This window comes from Indicator indicator, chromosome 17 (genome assembly GCF_027791375.1).
Source record: "Indicator indicator isolate 239-I01 chromosome 17, UM_Iind_1.1, whole genome shotgun sequence".
NCBI classification, from domain to species: domain Eukaryota; kingdom Metazoa; phylum Chordata; class Aves; order Piciformes; family Indicatoridae; genus Indicator; species Indicator indicator.
The window spans coordinates 5810714-5833189 of NC_072026.1; the positions used below are offsets into that span (position 1 = coordinate 5810714).

Sequence of the window (22476 nt, forward strand, 5' to 3'; positions counted from 1 at the left end):
TTTAAGCAGATGAAAAGTGCAACTCCATTTAAAGAGAACAGGGCCCTCTTCCAAGTTTTCTCCCTGCCTTGTATCTTCTGAGAATTCGCTTTCGCTGCATGAGGCACCGCAGGAGTTTGGCAACCCCTGTCAGATCTGTTCCCTCTGCCTTGCACTTCTTTTCAGCAAGGAAAACTCATTTCAGTGTGGCCCAGCGTTAATAAAAACACTAAAGAACAAGATGGGCTTCGTGGGGGAGGCAGTGGGAGGGGATTGAAGCTGGAATGAACCCAGGCATTTTTCAAGGATGGTACTTTAACAGCTCGTTCAGCATTTCTTTTCTGTAATCTTTTGAGGTATTTTGTACAACAAAGAAGTTTTAGAATTTTTTCCTGCTCACTCCTATTCAAATGCACACAGTCTCCACTATGCATTCAGGCACACTCATGCAAGTCTAAATTAAAGTGGGCTTTGTTAACTGTATTTGTGCTAGAATACAAGAGGAGCTTTAGCTTTCCAGGGTCAAGCATTTCTTTACAGAACGTTCACAAAAAGCTAGTGAGGATGATTAAGTTTTGCGAATGAAATCTTGCTTTGGAACATTGAAAACAAACAAACAAACAAACAAAAAAACCCAAACAAAATGAACAACCAAAACAAAATCAAAACCAAATCAAAACAACCAATCAAAACCAAATCAAAACAAGGGGCCAGGCTCTTTTGGGTGGTTCACAGTGATAAGACAAGGAACAAGGGGTTCAAACTTGAACATAGAAGACTTCACTTCAACACGAGAAACTTTACAGTGAGGGTGACAGAGCACTGGAACAGGCTGCCCAGGGGGGTTGTGGAGTCTCCTCCTCTGGAGACTTTCCAAACCCACCTGGATGCAATCCTGTGCAGACTACCCTAAGTGATGCTGCTCTGGCAGGGGGGTTGGAGCTGATGATCTCTTGAGGTCCCTTCCAACCTCTGATATACTGTGAGACTGTAAAACCCCCAAACAAACTAAAAACACACCTTAAGGTATCTTAAAGCCTCGAGGAAAGACCAAGCCACTCTTTATGTGCTGGAGATGGCAACGGAAACAACAGGGTTAGCTTTTCTACTGCCAAAATCAGTGCAAGTAGACTTCCACCTCCAGTGCTTTCTCCTCATCCCACATTTCAGTTCTACGGCCCCTCTAACACAAGTGTATTCCTGGGATTACACGTGCAGTGAAAAGACAAAACCAAGGTGATTTATAGCCTGGATTCTTTATTGATTCAGCCCATTGCAAAAGCCTGTAAAGTGCTGCATCTGGAAGGAAGAGAAGCCAAGTCTCCTGCAGGTGCGGATACGTACAGCCAAGGCTGGCGGGTCAGGGATGCTGAGGGGTGATAACTTCTCTTTCTCAGGCCCACGGCAGCCCCATCTCCTCCACGATGCCCAGCTCACCACGGCCACGGAGGTGCAGCCCCATGTCCTCCACTATGCGATGGCCTCCAACTCCTGCCGCGGAACTGTGCTCCACACCCCACCAAGTCCAGCCCCTCTCGGCCGCGGCCCAAGGACCGCGCAGCGATCCATTGCAGGAAGCCCCCGAACACTCGGGACCCCTCGAGCGAACCCCAAGCGCCCCCCGCCAACCGCCCGGCAGCCCGCAGCCGCCCCGCAGCACGCCCCGGAAGCGGCCGCCTCACGCTCCGCCCCGGGGCGGGCAGCGGAAGCGGGGCGCGGCATGGCGGACGGTGGCGGCATGGCGGGGGGCAGCACGGAGGGGCGCGCCGGGCTGGCCTGGCGCCGCGGGCGGCGGCGGTGCTCGTCCCCGGCTCGCAAGCGGCCCAGGCCGCTGCGGACTGTGGTGGCGTGGAGGGGCAGGGCGGAGTGGGACCAGGTGATGGTGGGGCTGTACTGCGGGGACAGCCGCCTGCAGCAGGAAGCGCTGGACCGGGTCTCGGCCTGGAAGAGCCGGTACGTGCCGCGCGCCGCGGGCGGGGAGGCGTCTGTGGGGCCGGCGCCGCCTTCTAGGCTGCCTCCTCTCTTCCTGAGCGGCTTCGCAAGCCCTCCGCTCCGGCTGTTCACTGCCTTGGGCCTGCAGGTCGCCCGGGACCTGGCCGCAGCTCCCCGGTGCTGCTCCGTGGCCGGCGTTGTGTGTGCGCCGATCGCCGGTGCTGCCGGACAGGCAGCTGCCTCTTGCAGGGCCCCTTTACGCAGCAGGCTTCGAGCCTGTAGTGCATGCCCGGAACAGGCTGACCTCTGGGCACCAGGGCAGGCAGAAGCCCTGCGTGCTCCCAGCTCCCCAGACTGCTTTCATGCTGCCTTGAGTGTGCCCAGGGCCCCCAGATTACCTTTGCCTGTTTGTGTTGCCGCTGCTATGTCCATACACAAGGCCATGGCATCTTATGTTCTGTACATCCTTAGCACATCAGTAAGTACCCATTTAACATGATTAGGAGTAGCCACATAATCATTCTGTCCCAAATGAAAGCTTTCTGGAAGGAGCCTTTACTGCTCTCTTTTTCCATAGTTTCTCAGGCTGTTTGGTACCACGGAGCAAAAAAAGCAACTTCGTTTTGTTTCGGTTTTTTGTTTGTTTGCAGGGGGAGTGGATTCTTGTGACACTGATCACCTGTTTTTCCTTCATCTCCAGGTATGGTCCCAAAATGCCTCTGGCAGTGGATTGCACCACTGAACTGATTCGTTGCAAGGTCCTAGATTCATCTGGCAAATTGAAGTCTCATGAGCTCATCCTCTCTTATGGGCTGGCTCTTGTAAGGTAGGGCTCTGAAGGTCTGTGAGCTGAGAGAGAGAGAGAGAGAGAGAGAGAGAGAGAGAGACCTGGGTGGGTAGCAGCATTCAGCTGTCTGATTCCACTTGGCATCTCTGGGACCACACTTGTGGGGGATTTATCTCAGAGCTTTCAAGTTTCTCTGCAGCTCCTGACAGGTATTTATCTTTTCTGTAATCTGCGTGCAGGTTTGTCAACTTGATAACAGAAAGGAAACAGAAAATGGTCAGCATTCCTCTGCGACAGTTAGCCAAAGAGGTAAATATTGGATAAGACTTAATTGATAAATTCTGTGTGTACAGAGAGCATCTGCATTGTCTGTTAACAGCTCTGGGGTGAATGGAGTTGCAGTGGTAAGCAGGGGGACTGCAGTGCAGGAGTGACCTGGAACAGGCTATTCCTGCCCAGGTAGAGGCTCTCTGCAGCCTTGTGGGGCTGCACACTGTAGTGGTGTGATGGGAGCTGTGGGGTGATGCCAGTGGCTGTTCTTGCAGGTGGATATCCCCATCTGGGTGGTGGATCTCCGTCATGAGCTGACCCACGGGAAGCTGCCGCCGCTGGCGCTGTGCCGTAAGGGTGAGTGCTGCCAGCCAGAGCTTGGGCTGGCAATGCCAGTGCCACAGGCCCTGAGGGGAGCACCCTCCATTTTGGGACACTGCAGGGGAGGCAGGTAGGCTTGTCCTGGCAGGGAGAATTGTGGTGAGACTTGTGGAAGCTTGGTTGATGCCCACTGGAGGTAGCTAAACTGTGTCCAGTTGTTCCAGGCTTGGTGCATCACAGGGCAGCTGTTCAGGGACTTTCTCTTTCCCCTGAAAAATACAGGAAAGTGTGGTTTGTCTCTCTTGCTTCTTTACAGCACAGGGAGTTCATCTCAGAGAAAGAGGTTTTGCTTTTCCTGGTTTAGAGATACCTGAGAGTCTGAGAAACCCCAGTTAGAGAGAAATGCAGTAGGTACTGCAAGGCTGAATGAATGATCAGCTCATGGTGTTTGAAGGGATTCCTGGGAATTTCAGGCTAAGCACTGAGGAGCCAGTTAGATAACCTTCAGCAGGCCCATTAAATTGAAGTAGGTAGTGAAACAGCAATGCAGCAGTGATCTAATGGATGGTTAGTGGAGCCTCTGAAAAAAAAGAAGTAATGCAATTGTTACAGATACTATGTTGATCATGGTGATACTAGAGAGGTGACTGATTTGTCTCATCAGAACACTGCTGGTGCTTAGTTTCTGCTTAAACCTGGCCTAACTTGAGCAAGGTGCAGTGCTGTAGAGATGTCCAATCTCTGTTTTTTGTTGCCACCAAGCCAGAGAGTGAGTGTTACCAGGCCTGTCCCATGGGGTTGTGGATGGGTGGGGTTTTTTTCCTTGCGTTTTTGAAACTTGTCACATTTACATTCATGGAGTTGAATGAGGTCTCAAGGTTCAGCAGCATGTCTTGTCACACTGCAAGACAGCAGTGTGCCCCCTGTTTCATTTTTTCAATACCAAAGAAAACCTCTCTGAGAAGAGAATGTTTTCTGTTCTGCCTTAGGTTGTGACGTTGTGCTGGAGTGGCTGCGGAAGACGTATTGGAGCCGGCAGCTGGGGAATAACTTGTGTGAAGAAAGTGAGGATGAGGATGAAGAGGAGCAGGAAGGGATGGAAGCAAATGCAGAGTTGGGCAGTGATGCATGGGAGATGCCAAACCCACAGCACGAGGCCTGTGAGAAACACAAGGAATTCCATGGTAAGTGTGCCTAGAGCAATGGCAGAAACAAGGATTAGGTGTGTCCCAGGCTAGAGAAAGCTGTTGGAAAGTGGCATCTCCTATCCCTAGCAATCCTTCAGCACAGGTTTTGGGGTTCCTCTTTGGGCCATGGTGGATTCACAGAATCACAGATTTGTCTGATAATCTTCCTTGAGTGTACATTCAGCAGAAGTAAGCAGCTTGTCCAGATTTAAAAACAAAAAAATCCCCCTCTGTAGTTGATAACATTCCCTGATTAAATTATTTACTTACATTTCTTTGTAGAGAAAGTCAGAGATGTGCTGATATCCTACAAGAATGAGCAGTTTCGGGTAAGCACAGTCTGATCATACCACTTTTGATTCTCCTCATTTCCTGCTTGGAGCCAGAAGTCTGTCATCCTTGCCCAAACTGAAGGACTGCTGCTTTTGACCAAATGCCTGAGTGCTAGTGGGACTAAGTTGCCAGGAGTTTATTTCATACAACTAGAGGAATCCTGTTTTTTTTCTCCCTTTCTTGCCACTTGGGTAGGTTTTGAGCATGAGTAGAAGGTGTGCCTTGCCTTCCTGGACAGACTCAGATAAAGTCTATATCAAACCAAAAATCTCACTAACTTTAGAGGAGTACTAACCTCCAATAGTCTCTCTTCCATTCTTGGTACAGCCTGCTGGCCTGTTTTGTGTATTGCTCCTACTCATCAGATGCTCTCAGCTGATTTCAGGTTGCCTGGGCAGCTGTGCTGATTTGACATTTTGACCTACAGTATGCATAATATGGCTGGCAAAACCTTATCCTGGGGAGATAACCACATCCCCACCCTTCATTTGGAGCTAATAATTCAAAATGAGTCTCTCCTGCTTTGTGCTGAAGCCAGGGAGAGGAAGGTTTAGAACCAGGGGGAGGATGCCAGGACTGTGACACCTTGGTGCTGTTGCCTTTTTAATTCAGGCCTTTTCCAAGTGTGACATGGCCTAGATTAATTCTTAATACTGCCAGGAAGGGGAACTTCTGTGAGTTTTTTTGAAGTGCTGTTGATGAAGTGCCTATGACATTTCCAGCTTTTTGTAGCAGTGCCTTTCTGCTCACCACTGGAGCATATTTGTTGTTAATGTTTGGAGTATTCCTTCCCTCAGGCTATGCAGGCTGCTCAATCTCTTTCAAAGTCTCGAGAAGCATGGTCTGATTCCTCTTCAGAAGTAGACTGGATGTTGGCTCAGATCAAAGACCTGATGCAAGAGAACAGGTACAGCTCTGATAAAGAACTGAGGTGAAAGGCACAGTGCAGAGCTGGGCCTGTAGACCTGTTGCACTGCCTTTTTACTGATCATGGAGCAAGCAATCATGGTTGATTTCCTGAACATCTCTGAGGACTGAGTTGTTCAGCTGTGTTGATGAGTAATGTTTCCCATGTCAACAATCTCCAAGGTGTTGTTCCTGACTTAGCTGTGCTGGCCCCAAGGCATGTCAACATCTTTAGTGTCTTCAAAAGCCCTCCCAACAATTTTGTGGAGACTGATTTCACAGTAACCTTTAGAATGCTTCACAATTGCAGGGCAATACTTGGCCTCTTCTGTGCTTTCTGGGTGTTCTTCCTCATGATTCTAAAGGATGCCCCTGAGCAAATAGCAAATACACTGGGGGAAGCCTGTGCAGGCCTGCTTTGTAGTGTATCTGACCACTGGGCAAGTAACCAGGAGTTTGTTTTCCTGCAATCAGCCTGGCACCTCTGAAACAGTTCAGTGAGTTTTATTTCAAGCGTGGCTTGAAGCTGCTTCAGTGCAATGCTGTAGTGTGCTGTCACCAGAATGTGGCAGCCTTTTTTTGCATTACTGTTCTCTTCAGGAATCTCTGGTGTGGCAGGTGTAGAGAAGACTTGTCAAGTAACCATTCCACCCCCAGCACCACCTCTAGCTTGGGAGGAATCTGCACAGTTGTTGTGTTCTGTTAAACACCTTCTGTTAGTCCAAAAGTGCCTCTGTGAGCATCTTTCCTTCTGCAAAGCTGTTATTGGGGATGAGCAGTTGAGATGCTTAAGTTATTGCAGTGTGTGGGCTTCTGTCCTTATGCTTTGCTTAGTCACATTCCTAGGTTCATAGAATGGTTTGGGTTTGATCACCAAGATCATCTGGTTCCAACCCCCCCTGCCATGGGCAGGAGCACCTTCCACTAGACCAGGTCACTCAAGGCCTCATCCAGTCTGGCCTTGAACACCTCCCTGGGCAACCTGTTCCAGTGTCTCACCACCCTCACTGGAAAGAATTGCTTCCCCATCTCCAGTTCAAATCTGCCCTCCTCAAGCTCAGAGTCATTTCCCCATATCCTATCACTACAAGCCCTTGTAAAAAAATCCCTTCCCAGCTTTCTTCAAGCCCCCTTCAGGTACTGGAAGGCTGCTCTAAGGTCTCCTCCAGAGTCTTCTTTTCTCCAGGCTGAACAGCCCGACAACTCTCTCAGCCTGTCCCCACAGTGGAGGTTCTTCAGCCCTCATCATCTTCATGGCCTCCTCTGGACCTGCTCAAGCATCTCCGTGTCCCTCTTATGCTGGGGACACCAGAACTGGCCACAGGAGTGCAGGCAGGGTTTGACAAGAGCTGAGCAGAGGGGCAGAATCTCCTCCTCCATTCTGTTGTTCACACTTCTTTTGATGCAGGCCAGGACACAGTTGCCTTCTGGGTATAATTTAAGGACTCAACTTCTTCCCTTCATTTACAAGAGTTTTTTTTTTATTAATTTATTATTCTCTCAGGAAAAATAGACCACATGGGAGGGAGGAAGGCTGACATGAAATGCATTCTGACTTCATTAGGTTCAGAAACTTGGATTATGGAGTCAGGGATAACAAAGTTCATGCATTCCCTGGGGTATCTCAAGTGACCTATAAAAGTGCTTTTTAAATGTAGACTGCCTGTGTAACTCTGAATAAAGGCTTTCATTTCCCCTGTCAGCAAACCCTGTCTTTTGGCTTGTGCAGAGGCCAGAAGATTCCTTTAGACCCAAAGCAAAGTGAGCTCACTGCAAAGGATCCTCTGCTGCAGAGAACTGACCCAGAGGACCTTTCTTAGTCAGATGTTCTTCTGTTTAAATAGCTCTCTACTGAAGCTGCCATCTGCATGGAGGTGTCCTTAATAGTTGCTGTTGATCAGTCACTGCATAGGAATAATGGTAATTGTGCTGGAACAGATTCCAGAGCAGGGGATTGAAACTGGATTTTGTTTTTAGAAACAAATTACATTCTGCCACTTGGCCTCTGATCTCCCACCACTTAATCTACTTATGACAAAGTGGTGTGGTGTTTGTGTGTGTGGTGTTTCTGCACTCTTGAGCTCTTCAGCTGCTGTTGGTGCTCATAAAAATGCTGTGCTGGGTCTAAAAATCTATGGATTTTGAAGTCACCTCTATTGGAGAGGACAAATCTGCTCATCCACTCTATACCAACATATATCTGTTTGGTATGGCTGCTACCATTCCAAATCCAGGGAGTCTGAGAGTTGGGTCTGTGGGGTTTATTCAGGGTTTGAAAATGGCCACCTAGATTTTTTTTTTTTTTTACTCTGTTAAGTGTTTATTGTAGTGCTCTATCTTTGCACAGATATAGAGGCTCCTGGATAGAAGCCTGAACAGGAGAACTCAAGAGAATCTCCTAGCTGGATAATTGGGGTAGTTGTGGGAATTTTACTTCTGTCCCTTTTGCTGTGTTTTACTTTCAGGTGTCAGTTCAGCTCTCCCATTTGCATGAAGCCAGCCCAGCACGAAGTGGTCCTCTGAAGTTCACATGGTAGCTGTAACAGCAGGAGACATCCAACAAGCAGCTGTAGGGAAGAGCAGTTGTGACCCTACTGCAATTTATTTGCTGAGCAGCTGTGTGAGCTGCACTCTAAGATGTGCCTTGCCAGCAAGGCAGAGCCAACAGAATTGGCTTTTCCTATGAAATTTAACTTAGATCTGTGGGTCAGAGGTCCTCAAATCTTGACCAGCCTGCTGGTAGAAGACCTGGATCACTCTGCAAATCTTTTCCTCTGCTTTTGAAATGCTAAGATATTTGCCTTCTCAAGTGGAAATATTTCCTCCAAGGTTCTCATTCTGTCCCCCTTGGCACAGCTGCATATTCCCTTCAAGTCTCGTGGGATATATCCATCCCAAATCTGGCACAGGACTTTAGTGCCTTACAACAAGCTGCATCACCTCTTCAGCATTCCAGTCCTTTGGCTCTCAAACTTGTTTCAGCAATGTTGCAAGCAGGGTTTTGATATATGAAGGCATCACTGGCATTAATCAAACTCTCTGATTGCTCTAGGGAGACAGTGGCTGAGGTTCTTCTCTATGATGGCTTTCTCATCCCAAAGATGGAGTGTCTGGAGATGCTAAATATCAAGCATGAAGGTTAGTGTTTTGGGCAGCACCTGAGTAAAAAGTGTATAGCTAAGTGTTATGGCCAGGTCTGTTCTTTTGTTGTTTGTTTGGTTGGGTTTTTTTCATTAATTTGAAATCTGTCATTCTCTGCACATTTTTGATATGTCTAAGGTCTTAAACATTGCTTGACCTGTTTTGCAGACCTCTTTATGGCCATACTTAGCAATGTTCTGGGTTTTTTTTTTTTTGCATAAATCTCTTATCATGGAAGAAGAACTCTTCAGCACCAAATGCTGCCTGGCCAAAATGTCTCTCAAAGCTTCCATCTCTGCCCTTACCTGCAGTAGTTAATTGATTTCATGAACTCCCACTAGTGTCTTTTCTACAGTGAAGGTTAGGAGCAAATCTAAATGTTTGGGGGGCTTTAGCCTCATTCACCAGCTGCCTCTTAGTTCCATGCTGCTGTCTGTACATATGGAGTGGCATGGATTATGTGCAAGAGGTCTCTGGATACCTAGAGACAAAAAAAATTACTCATTTGTCTGCTTCCCTGGGACTTCTTGGAAACACCAGCCAGAGGACTTTCTAAGGTCCTTAGATTTCTCTGATTATATTACAGCAGTAAAAATTCAGGAGCTTTTTGATTCTGTGTTGCTCTGCTCAGTGTTGCTTCCCTTGCAGTGTGTTTCTAGGCAGAGTAGCTTTTCATTACATGTAAAATGAGATGCAAGTGGAAGGAGATTAGCAAACCAGGTAGATTTTCCTATGGTTTACCACATGGTTAGATCAGGCATTGTGTTTTTTGCTTTCATTGAGCTGTTGTGTTAATTATCAGTTGGCTGCTTGTTTTACTTCCCTAGCATAAGAGGAATAATAATTCCACATTCAGTGAGGATCCCAGAAAACACCCTAAAACCAGTGACTTCAGAATGAAATCACAGAATGGTGTGGGCTGGAAGGGACCTCCAAAGCTCATCCAGTCCAACCCCCCTGCAGTCAGCAGGGACATCCTCCACTAGAGCAGCTTGCTCAGAGCCTTGTTGAGCCTGACCTTGAATATCTCCAGGGATGGGGCCTCAACTACATCCCTGGGCAACCTGTTGCAGTGTTCATGGTGCAGAACTGTTCCTAACATCCAATCTAAATCTCTGATTTCAAACCATTGCCCCTTGGCCTATCACTGCAGGCTAAAATACAAACTAGAGTACTTCAGTCTGTAACAAGTGTCACACCTGTGGTTCACCAAAAAATGCAGAGCAGTCATTTTTCAGCTTCTCTTTCTCTCTTCTTATGGCAGCAAATAAAGACATGTGGCACTTCAGAATTCCTGAGAGTTTTTACTGCTTTTGGCAGCCTTTGCTCTCAGGCCTCCTGTCCCGAAGCTTTACACAGATCCTACTGGAGAAGATGTTCCTGGAGCTGAAGGAATGTTCAGACTTCTCAGAACTCCGGCCTCACTTCTTGATCAACTGGATTGCTGAGATGCTGGCTGGCATTGCCAAAGTGAACACTGGTGAGTGTGGCTGGAGCTTCCCTGTGTGAAAAATGTCTCTTGTGTCCTACCTGGGAGACTGGGAGAGTGGTGTGACCTTTAGGTGGGAAGTACAAATCACCTGATTGTTACAGTTTTAGAATCATGGAATGGTTTGGGTTGGAAGGGACCTCCAAAGCTCATCCAGTCCAACCCCCCTGCACTCAGCAGGGACATCCTCCACTAGAGCAGGTTGCTCAGAGCCTTGTCCAGCCTGACCTTGAATAGCTCCAGGGATGGGGCCTCAGCTACATCCCTGGGCAACCTGCTGCAGTGTTCCAGCACCCTCATGGTGCAGAGCTTATTCCTAACATCCAATCTAAATCTCCTCTTCTCTAATTTCAAACCATTGCTCCTCGTCCTATCCCTGCAGGCCTTTGCAAACAGTCTCTCTGCAGCCTTCTTGTAGCTCCCTTCAGGTACTGGCACACTTCTATTAGGTCTCCTTGGAGCCTTCTCTCCCCAGGCTGAACACCCCCAGCTCCCTCAGCCTGTCCTCACAGCAGAGGTGTGAATGTGCAATGCTCTGGCATGTGAGTGTAAAGCCTTTATTGTTGCATTTCTCGCACTTTCCAACCTCCAGTCTGTGCCATGCGTTTCTTAGCAGAAAATTGGGATTGTTTTTGGCAGCTTTGCTGTAACCTACTTAAGACAGGAAACCCCAGTCTGCCCCATGAAGGATCAGGCCTTTTAGTGCTGTTCTACTTGTGCCTGTAGGAAATAACAGCAAGTAACAATTAAAGATGTTCTATGCAACCTGTTACAAGTTCCTTGTGCCCAGTTCTTTCCTCACTGAAGTCTGCCTCTAGCACAGGATTTTTATGCCATCTAAACTTGCATAAGAGCAATAAGTAATATTTTTATTTCTGTTGCTGACTCCTTGGAACTGTTTAAATTGACAGGCAGGAGATCTCACTCCAGAGAGAGGTGCATAGAAGAGCTTTAATTATTCAAACCCTGTCACAGGAATTCCGTTAACAAGGCTTTTTGATACTGCAGTAGAGCATATCCCTGAGGAGATTTCCAGCTGGTTAATTTTGCCTCCTCTTCTGTTCTCTCCCAGTCTAGGTCAGTCTGCACTAAGATTTTGCCAGTATCTGTGGCATCCATGGGTTGATGTTTGATGCTTTCAGTCATCCCTGATGGCAGTAGCTCCCAGCTGTGAGGTCTCCTCATGCATTGCTATCCAGAATGATCTCCAGTCCCAGGAGCAGAGTACTGCATTTACTTGGGACAATACTTTGCAGACACATCCTGGGGCTTTCTTGGCTGGAATGGTGCACAGAAGCAGCTTGGGGATGTCTGCACCTCCCTGTGGTCACACCTTGTGGAGTTAAGCTATCTGTCAGTGCATTGACAATTCCCTTGTGACAGCCTTGATGTATTTGGTCAGTACAGCTGGTCCTGTGCTGGGGTTGGATTGCCAGCCTTTTTGGGATGAGTGTGCCAGGGAACATGCAAAGTGGTGAAGGGCATAGTTTTATGATTTTGAGGTGCCTGACTGTCTTCATTATGTTCTTTGAAGGGAAAAGGAAACAGCAATGCAACAAACAGGTGACAGGGAAGGAGCTGTTTCTCCACAGAGTTCCTCTGCAGTGGCTCAGGCTGACTGATAACTGCTTGGAAGCTCCCTGCTGGGCAACTCCACACCTTCTTCAGATGTAAGTTTCCTTGTGTGACCTAGGTAAGGGGCAGCAAACAGTGGTCTGTAGCAGCTTTGGCCAGTTCCCTTGTGATACATTGAGTTGTAGTTGCTCTCCCTTCCTTTGCACCTAGTAGAAATGGTGGCAGGTGCATAGAAAGCTTTGCTTGGTGCTGCTTCAGAATGAAAGTGTGGATTGCCTGGGGAGATTCTAAAGCAGCAGCCTGGCCAGAAGTGACTTGATAGCAGAGATGTGACTTCTTAAAGAGGTGATAACTTTTTCCACATGCAAGCAGCAAGTCAGGAATTCACTGAGAGTCCCTCAGGTCCTTAACTCTAATCACGGAGAGGGAGTGTTCCAACATCCACCCATCAGGGAGTAATCAGGAGATACATGGGCCAGGAGGAAACACAAAAGGCTGCTCAGATGGCTTAGAGCTTCACCTGAAGTATTTTTGGCTTTTAAGACTCCTACATTGCCCTTTTCCTTCCTAGGATCCTCACAATCATGACCCCTCCCCTGTCACGTTCTTCGCAGAAGAAACTTCTCTACCTCACTTCGGTTTACACAGAAGGAGTTGGCCCTGTGTCCAGTCCAGGCACTTCCTCAGATGGCAGTGAACACCCAATTTACACCATAGAGAGCTTGCAGTGGAGGGCCAGGCAAGACAGTCAGGTTAAAAATCAAGGGCAGACTGTGGAGCAGCCAGAAGATGTGCTGGAGAGAGATGATGGTGTAGAAGAGGTGGAGGAAGAGGAAGAAGAGATGGTAACTGAAGCAAATCCTTTGGAAGGAGCTGCTCATTCTGGCAACATGATGGCCATTGCTGAGAAAAGAGCAGCACTGCAAGGGTCCCCCTGGCAGATCAGTGCAGGTAAAAAATGGCTTTGTATGACTTAGTCTTTGTCACTGGCAAGTGTTGGTTGAACTGCAGAGTCAGAGCAGCCCTCGAGGCCTGGCCAGAATTGGTGTGTGCTTCAGAACCATCTAGCTGACAAATCCCTGAGGATTGGGTTTTCCAGTCTTCTGTTTAAGTGCAGGAGTCATCTCTCTTAAACTCTTAAAACTTTGGGAGTGCTTCTTCCGGGAGCATTTGTTACTGCTTCATTTATTTATTTAAGGTCAGGCTTTTCCAAACTGCTTAAAATCATAGAATGGTTTGGGTTGGAAGAGACCTCCAAAGGTCATCCAGTCCAACCCCCCTGCAGTGAGCTGGGACATCCTCCACTAGAGCAGCTTGCTCAGAGCCTTGTCAGCCTGACCTTGAATATATCCAAGGATGGGGCTTCAACTACCTCCCTGAGCAACCTGTTACAGTGTTCCACTACCCTCATGGTATAGAACTTGTTCCTAACATCCAATCTAAACCTCTAATTTCAAACCATTGCTCCTCATCCTACCCCTGCAGGCCTTTGCAAACAGTGCCTCTGCAGCCTTTTGGTAGTCCCCTTCAGGCACTGGCAGGCTGCTATTAGGTCTCCCTGGAGCCTTCTCTTCTCCAGGCTGAACACCCCCAGCTCCCTCAGCCTGTCCCTGCAGCAGAGGTGTTCCAGCCCCCTGATCATTTTCGTGACCCTCCTCTGGACCTGCTCCATCAGGTCCATGTCCTTCCTGTGTTGAGGGCTCCAGAGCTGGACACAGTACTGCAGGTGAGGTCTCACCAGAGCAGAGCAGAGTGGCAGAATCACCTCTCTCCATCTGCTGGCCACGTATTGTCTCACAGTGGTTTTGAAGAGCTGCACTGTGTCAGTTGCCTGATGTCCCCTGACTTCAGCTGTGTCCCTGTTGTCTCTCATACTGCAGTGACTTTTTTGGGAAGAGATAGTGAAGCTGGAAACAAATTGGGTTGGAGCTGTGGTTCAAACTGAGTTTGGCTGAATGGCTGAGTTGCATGAGATGGTGTTTGTGGACTTGGGGGGATCTTGGGTTTGGAAAATCTCTCTGGGGATCTAAGACTTCTTGTTTATGTGCTGTTCTTACCCAGAGGATGTGCAATGGAAAGATTTTCCTCTTGGGAAGCTCCCAGGTCAAACAGATGACCCCGATGGCCTCCTGCTGGATAATTACTCCATGATGTCCTTGCTTGATCAGCCTGTGAGAGATGAGTGGAAGTCTCCCAATACAAAGTGAGTAATGGCATGGGAAGGATTTTGTCAGTGACCCATGAAATGCAGTTGTCTCTCTGTGCCTTGTACTGTAGGCTGTGAAAAATTAAGGATTAGATTTCCTTTCGTGTGTGTTTGACATAAAGAGTGTGCCCCAGATGCCTGCTGCCAGCTCTGACACCAACTAACTGTGCTGCTCCTGGATTTTCCGAGTAATCACACAGAATCCCAGGATGTCAGGGGTTGGAAGGGACCTTGAAAGATCATTTGGTCCACCCCCCCTGCCAGAACAGGATGACCTAGAGCAGGTCACACAGGAAGGACCTTTGCAGTGCTGGTGTGATGGCATGACACTTTGCTCTTCAGACTGCTGACAGCTGGCAGTGTGGTCTGATGCTGTCAGTAAGACACAATCTGCTGATCCCTCAGCATTGCCAGTCTGGAAGTGCAGGAGTTATAAAACAAACTATGGAGAACTGGTGCAGAATTTACCTGGTGAGGCACTGGGATGAGTAACTTGAATAGGAAGAGCTGTGGCCTTGCAATGAAAGCATTCAGAACTAGAAGCCTTGGAAGTCATTTAGGCTCCCCCAGCACCAGTTTTCCTAGACTAGCTAATCTTGTCTGGCAAGGAGGAGTCATTCTGAAACACTGTGGTTTGCTGAATCCCTTTGAAGTGCATTGGTGGGAAAGCCTGAGGATGAGGAGAGAAAGTAGCCTCAGGAAGTGGTTGGTTGCAGATGACTTGTGTGACACCTGAGGAAGGAATTGGCTGCACAAAACTGGGGTGGTGAATATGCTGAGAGTTTCACACCAGGGAATGCAGGTTTGTGTCTTTACTGTATGCTTGAAACACAGACTGCAGTAATCTTCCTGAGTAAGGTCTGTGCCCTGTGGTTAACCCAGCATCAGACAAACTCTCTTCTCACCCTCCCCTACCAGAACAAGAAACTCCTCCTGCTTGCTTGTACTACCTTGGTCTAACTGTGTTTGTGTTCCTGATGGATGCAGTCAGACAGAAGTGTTGCTACCTGTGTTGCTGTGACAACTCACCAGGGTCACAGGAAGCTGCTTCATGAAGCCCTAACAGTCAGTCATGCTTCAGAGCTGACAGAACAGACTCAACACTCTTTACATTTGTCTCCTTCATCTTTTCCTGTCATCAAGTCTGAGAGCTGCTATTTGGAACTGCTGCTGTTCCCATTCCCTTCTGGGAATGTGCTTTAGCTTTGTACTCCTTGGGTCTTTTGCAGTGTCTGGAAGTTAAATGCAGTGGTGTAATTTGCCATCAAAACTGGATTTCCATGGTATCCTTTGAGGGAGCCAGTTTATCATCTTATCATCTTCACTGCTCCTGTTCTTTCTAGAAGAAACCACTGCAAGGATTCTGAGATTCTGCTGTGAGCTGCTGGGAGGTGATTAGGACAGACTCACCAGATGTGAAAACTCAGCTGGGGCTCTGATCCTCAGCCACAGCACGTTAGCATTGCTCAGTGACCTTTTCAGAGCTGCAGCTGGTAATTTGAGCTGTAGATCTGACCTCAGATCTGCACAGGTTGTCATGGAACTAAGGGTGGTATTATGTAAAGCTTTAGTGAGATGATCTTTATTACTAAATGAAGCTCAGCCAATTGAACCCTGCCACTGAAGGAAGGGGTGACCCTCTTTTCCTAGGGTCATTATTTCCCACTTTGAAGTCCAAGGAACATGAATGCTATAAACTGTCAGATCAGTTTTTCATCACATACACAATAGGAGATGGCTTTATGTGTATTTTAATCCAAGGAACCCTCCAGAATGTAGATGAATGGCAGTTCAGAGTTTTCTTACACACTTGATAGGATAACTTTATAATCAGTGGCTCTTCCCCTGGAGTTGTTGAGCCCACTACAGTAGCTTCCAAACCCTGCAAATAAGAGTGACAGTCATGCAGCCTGGAATATTGCATTGGGAAGAGCTCTTCCACACATTCATATTTTCACTCATTCAGAGTTGTCTTCAGATTAGCTTCCAGTTTTAAGCCTTCCAAAGAGCAAGGGTTCCATTTTACTCCATCCTTTCAGTCATCCTCCCCAGGACTGGTCTGTTCTTCTGTCAGCTCAGGCCTGGGTCTACTTGATTCAGCCAATGAAATGTAAAAATACCACCTCAGAGCTTGCTAGCAATCCAAAAGAGACTGTCCTCTCCTTCTGCTCCTCTGTCTGGTGGTCCAAAGACTTCATTTGCACTCCTTGGTTCCACCACTTCTAGAAGAAGCAGGACTCCAACTGGCCTCTCTTGATATCCAGAGGTGAAATGAGTTGTGTGAATGTGTTTGGAGAGAACACAGGATGCAGAAATGGTGCTGCCTGGATTTTTGCAGCTGCTGTGCTCACCACAGCTTACCCTTGCTTCTTTCATCCCTTTCATACATTGTGTGGTCACAGCAGTGGTTTGGGATCTCTGGTGATCTCTCTCTCCTTCTTTTACCTCTAATCCTCTAACTGCAGGTGGCTGGAGAGATGATGTGGTTGTTTATGTGTTGGTCTCCCAGCCTCTGCTGCTTTGCCTTCTTTCTGTCCCTGTATCAGTGGTCATTCTGCTGCAGGTTCCAGCTCTGTGGTGGTGAGAGTGAGCAGGTGTGTGTTCTCTTGCATACAAGTGCCACCACCAGTGGCAATCTGCTCCTGCACTCTCACAGGAAAGGTGAAGGACTGAGATTTATCACCATGACAACAGATTCCTTAAAAGTCTGTGCCATCAGTCCACTGCTGGCTGCTCCTGCAGCTGGCAAAGCAGCTTGGGGGTTCTGTTTCTTTGTCATCAGCAAGGCAATTAACTGTGAGCTCATTGCTTTTGCTTTGGTTTTGGCTGATTTCATTTAGTTCCCACTAAATCTTTCTGCTACTGCTACAAGTTCTGCTTGTTAGCCCTTCCCAGGAACACACAACTTGAAAGCAAAACCTTCAACCACTGGATGCACCTGGTCCTGCTGCACCTTCAGGGTTATTGTGTTCCTTTCTCCTTCTTAGCAAACACTTGTGGCTGCTTTGGTGATGCTCAGGTGTGGCAGTGAGCCATGTGAGGCAGGTTTAGAGCACTGGCAAGCAGTAGTTGAATGTTACCATTAAATAACTTGGTAAAGCTCCCAGCCTGTCACCTCTTGTGACTTCAGAACAGAGGGGATGGAATTACTTGGATTTTGGAGGGCACACGAAGGTAATAGGAAAGTTTTGAGGAGGTAAAACCCCTTAGGATTTCTGCAAATCCATTGAATGTCCAAAATGGGCAAGATTCCTGGTTTTCCAAAAGTTGGTTGCTTGATCCATGCTTCAAGAGCAGAGCATCACAGTGCCATCAACATGGCAGCTGGAACTGTGGCTGGCTGTGGAGGTGCTTGGAGCTTCTTGCAAAGACACGTGTTGAAAGGATCTTCAGAAGAAGCTCCAAACACAAAACAAACACCCACACACCAACAAGTGCATCTAACTACCAGGCTGACCTTTGACTCAGCAACTTTGATTCACAAGCTGCTGGCAGGTGGGAGGGTAATTGGGACCCCTGTTCCTCTGTGCTTCTCTGCTTGCTTATGCACCTGCTTTGGAACATAGCTGGAGACAGCCAGCTCAGACCTTTGATCTCAGCTCAAATTCCTTTGGGGAATGTTCTCTGGATTTTGCTTTCTAGGAGTTCTTTGTGATTCTGTTGCTTGCAACCAGTTAGTATAAGTGAGCCATGCTTCTGGATGTATGAAAAGCAGCAGCCAGTCACACAGAACAGACATGGCTCTGGGGAAATGCCAGGTCATAGAATCATTAAGGATGGAAAAGGCCTCTAAGGTCATTGACCACTAAACCCTATCCTGAAGCACCACATCCACAGGCTTCCTGAACACCTCCAGGCATGGTGACTCCACCACCTCCCTGGGCAGCCTGTTCCAACACCTCACCACTCTCTCAGTAAAGAAATTTTTCCTCATGTCTAATCTAAACCTCCCCTGGCACAACTGAAGCCCATTTCCTACCCCTGTTTACTTGGGAGAAGAGACCAACACCAACCTCACTACAACCTCCTTTCAGGTAGTTGTAGGTCAGCCTGTTTGTACTCAGAAGAGCAAATCTGTTTCTGTAGGATAGGAAAAAAAGTCTGTCAGGCAGCTGTAGATTTCCAGGAGGTCCTTGGTCTCCAGGCTCAGATGAACTGTACAAATTTCCAGTCATTTCTGCTCTGTACCATGCTTGTGTTACTGCAGTGGGAAGTGTTGCTGAAGATGCTTAGCAGAGGCAAGAACCTTGGAAGCAGCCTGCTCTGTGCCACAGTTCTTGCCTGCACACTTGACTTGGAGAACAAGCTGCCAGCAACCAGAGCAGAAATGTCTGCCAAGGCACATGGCTCCTCTGTTCCTGGCAGAGACAAACCTCATTTGCATGAGAAACTCTTGCTCACATGTGCCTAAACCTCCTGATATCCACATGTGGACAGCTGGGTGGACCTGGTTTTCTCCAGGTTTTGGGGTTTTGTGATGTTGCCATGGAACTAGCCATCAGTGAAACCAGCATAAGGATGTTAGGAACAAGTTCTGCACCATGAGGGTGGTGCAACACTGCAACAGGTTGCCCAGGGAGGTAATTGAGGCCACATCCCTGGAGATATTCAGGGTCAGGCTGGACAAGGCTCTGAGCAAGCTGCTCTAGTGGAGGATGTCCCTGCTGAGTGCAGGGGGGTTGGACTGGATGAGCTTTGGAGGTCCCTTCAACCCAAACCATTCTATGATAAGCATCTTGCAGTTGAGATTAAGAGTGTTACTCCCTTTTTACCTACAATGTTCTGTTCTTATCATATACCATGGAGATAAGAGGGGAAAGGACATGCAGGATGTGGCTGAATTCCTGAAGCAATCACCTCAGAGCTGGTTCCTGCTGCAGTGCAGTGCCACATGATGATGTTACAGAAGCAGAATGAGTCCCCACTAACTGCTGCATTGCAGACCTGCACAGAGGGCTGTGTAGCATAGAATCACTTCCACTTCTTGAGCTCTGACTGCAGAGAAAACCAAACCAATTTACAGAGTAGGTGCATAAGGAATCATCTTGGTTAGTCATGAGTTCAGCCACTTCTTGGGAGGAACATGGTAGCAGCTAAGACAAGCAGAGCAGAAGAGTGCTGGGGAAGTAGCATCCTGGAAACTTAAAATAGCAAAGGTCATACTCAATTTCTACTCTCTCTCCACTTCTTGTCATGCTGCCTTGAGAATATTCTTCTGCAAAGAGTGCTGCATGATGTCTTTTCATATTTTAAGGTGAAATAATTTCAGCAAGGTGACATGGCCATAGAAGTTTTTAATTAATTGCTTCCAGGAATTAGGAAATTGTCTTGAAACCTGCTTCAGTCAGAATTTGCTGCAGGTACTGCAAGGCTGCTGTTAGGTCTCCCTGGAGATTTCTCTCTTCTGGAAGCAATTAGTACTAAGCTTGGGATTTTTATCTTTGGAGAAGGCTTTGCCCCTTCCTGAGGGGAGAGGGAGGTTCCTGGATTTATTAGGAAGTGACAGGAGACAGCTGGAATCCAAGAAGATAGCAGGGGAATGTGGAGGCAGCTTCAGGGTGAGGTGGAAATGATTTTCTGTTGCAGAGTGGATTGGGGTGAGCAGGAAAAGTGATCACCCCAGCCCAGTCTGTGTGTGTGCAGCACACATTCCAGTGCTGGGACAGGTTTTGCTTGCTTCTTCCTACCCTAGATACTTTCTGATACCCAACTGCCCAAGACTCTTTGCCTTGTGGTTTCCACTACCATCCACAACTGTTTTGTTGAAACCAAGCAAAGGACACTTAGCTGAGGACACCTAATGAATGGATGCTGTGAATGCATTTGATTCCAGCAGGTTTTCCCACAGACAGGCATGCTGTTTCCACAGCAGAGTGGAAGAGAAGCAAAATAGTTCAAAAAGAGCTGAATCTATCCAACCCCAGTGAATTCTGAGGCTGTACTCCACTCTCACATAATTAGCTGTCTTGTTGGGAAAAAAAAAAACCACAACTGATGGCAAGCAAATGTCTGGAGGACAGGTTAGCACTGGTTATGGAAAAGGAGCTTTCTGCCTTCCATCCCAAGTGGTCAAGGGCCATTATTTTGCTTGGCAATGCTCTGGTTTCATCCTTCCTGAAAAGGGGCTGTGATGAGCTTGCTCTTGGCAACCTTCATCCAGAAAAGGCAAAGAATGATGTCACTGTCTGTCCCCTGAGTCCCTGTCCTGGAATGGCAGCAGGTCTGTGAAGTCATGGATGATGAGGAGCATACAGCACAGGGGAGGAAAAATTACCCCAGCAGCAGGCTGAGTTCAGGACAGCTTCCAGCAGCCAGGGGAAGAGCTCTGGGTTGTTGACAGTGGGTGTGAGAGCTGTGATGATTCTGTGCTGGCTTTGTTTGCAAAGCCTCTGGCAGTGTTTCCTCTGAACAGGGAGTGTCTGAGAGGTGTTTTGACCTTAGAGGAGAAAGGATCTGTCTCTGAAGAGCCCTGAGCAGCAGCCTCTGCTATATAACCACTTCCTCCAGTACTGAACATCTGGCAGAGGCACTGAGTTCTGGGTGTAGAGCTTGAAGCTGCTGTACAAATAAAACTTTCCAAACACCTCAGCCTTGTTTGCAGGAATTGTTTTCTCTCTTCAGAGGCTTTTTGTTTTGACATGAGACATAAGTTCCCATGATGCCTTGGAAAAAAACTGCAGTTCCTTCCCCCCTGGTCCTAAAAGGTTGTGTTCTTTGGTGGTTTTTCTGGTCCATATGTCCTGTCAGAGTTTGTGTTTAGCGTTGCTGTGGCAACCACTGAAGCTTTGAATAGCTGCTGCCATCCTCAGGCAGAGGGTTTGGGGGTTGTGATAAGCACCTGAGCTTTTTGTTTGCTTCCATTCTCATTTTGACCTGACACCAGGGGCAAATTTGGCCACTTGTCACCATTTGCAGAGTTCCCTGAGGGTGCTGTTGCTGACTTGCAGTTGCTGTAGGCAACACACTGAGATTTCAGAAATGGAATTGATCATTTAGTGGCCATGGGTGGCTAGGGTTTGTTGTCCTAAGGATGAGATGCATAAGCAGGTAGGTGAGAGGAATGGTTAAGGTGTGCTGAAGGGTTTAGACAGTGAGCAGGCAGGGATTGTGCTTTTGTCCTGGAGGAAGCTGGGTTGTGGCTGGGAGTGCACAAGCACACGCCCATGTCCTTGGGCATAAGGGGACAGGGAAGGTGAAAAACATGCATGAGACACCATGAGCAACCTTCCAGCACCTGAAGGGGGCTACAAGAAGGCTGCAGAGGGACTGCTTGCAGAGGCCTGCAGGGATAGGACAAGGAACAATGGTTTGAAATTAGAGGAGATTTAGATTGGATGTTAGGAATAAGCTCTGCATCGTGAGGGTGCTGGAACACTGCAACAGGTTGCCCAGGGAGGTCATTGAGGCTCCATCCATGGAGATATTCAAGGTCAGGCTTGACAAGACTCTGAGCAGCCTGCTCTAGTGGAGGATGGCCCTGCTGTCTGCAGGGGGGTTGGACTGGATGAGCTTTGGAGATCTCTTTCAACCCAAACCATTCTATGGTTTTCCCTTTTTCTCTTCTCAGTGTCAGATACCGTGTTTGAGCTGGGCCCTTCAAAGATTGGTTTTATTGATAGAATTGAGCTTTCACCTTCAGCATTCTTGTAGCACAAACAAAACTGATAAACCCTTGCCTGGCCTGCACCATTTACATTCCTTACAGAGCAGGACTTTGGGCAGAGGAAGGTTTCTGTACGTTCTCCTGCTGCTCTCTGTGTTTGGCAGTGCCTTCTGGCTGCACACACACCATCAAACCTGCTTGTCCTGCTCTGCTGTATCAGCAAGTCATACCAGTGGGTCCCTGTTCAGGGCATCTCCTGGGACTCTGCCCTAAACAGGCAAATTCTACCCTGGAAAGGGATTTTACACCCAGCTGAGTGAGCCACCTTCTAAACCCAGAAACTGCTTAGCATGCTGTGGGTGTCACCAAACAACTTCCTTTAAAGCCCCTGTCAGTGCACTCCTTTCTGTGGCTTCTTTGCCAAGGGCACTGCAGCAGCTGAAAACGAGAAGTGACGTTTGGATTTGGAAACAAAACTCAATTCAGCTTTAAAAGGGCTACCAAAGTTCCCTTGGTGCTGTGAGCTGAATCAGCTCATGCTCATGTGCTTTATTTCTCTCTCTCTCACAGCTCTGCAGAATTGAACGTTCCTGTGTCAGGAGGATTGTTGTGGACCCAGAATGACTTCCATAAAATAAAAAGTGGCCTCCAGCTCTTCTAAGGCAGCAGAGTGGTCTGAGGCTTTCAGCACAGGACAAGTGGGCTGGAAGAACAGGTGATGGGGAAAGAGCCACTCCAAGATACTCT

The 22476-nt window shown here is 47.9% G+C and overlaps 1 protein-coding gene across 1 annotated transcript; it reads left to right on the plus strand.

Moving 5' to 3' along the window:
• Window positions 1-1843: 1843 nt before the first annotated feature.
• Window positions 1844-22476, plus strand: LAS1L (LAS1 like ribosome biogenesis factor). Its single transcript, XM_054388624.1, has 13 exons — window positions 1844-1932; window positions 2612-2737; window positions 2938-3007; window positions 3244-3325; window positions 4279-4473; window positions 4759-4805; window positions 5607-5716; window positions 8768-8853; window positions 10121-10336; window positions 11880-12015; window positions 12492-12871; window positions 13982-14123; window positions 22300-22476. Exons 1-13 carry the CDS (start codon window positions 1859-1861, stop codon window positions 22388-22390), a joined length of 1755 nt encoding a protein of 584 aa, XP_054244599.1. The 5' UTR covers window positions 1844-1858; the 3' UTR covers window positions 22391-22476.

Excerpts from the sequence above, each read along its gene's own strand:
- LAS1L (XM_054388624.1), top strand. The coding sequence starts at position 1,859 with ATGGTGGGGCTGTACTGCGGGGACAGCCGCCTGCAGCAGGAAGCGCTG. Across the intron at positions 5,717-8,767 it reads GACCTGATGCAAGAGAACAG|GGAGACAGTGGCTGAGGTTC; the intron begins GTACAGCTCTGA and ends TGATTGCTCTAG. Across the intron at positions 12,872-13,981 it reads CCCCTGGCAGATCAGTGCAG|AGGATGTGCAATGGAAAGAT; the intron begins GTAAAAAATGGC and ends GTTCTTACCCAG.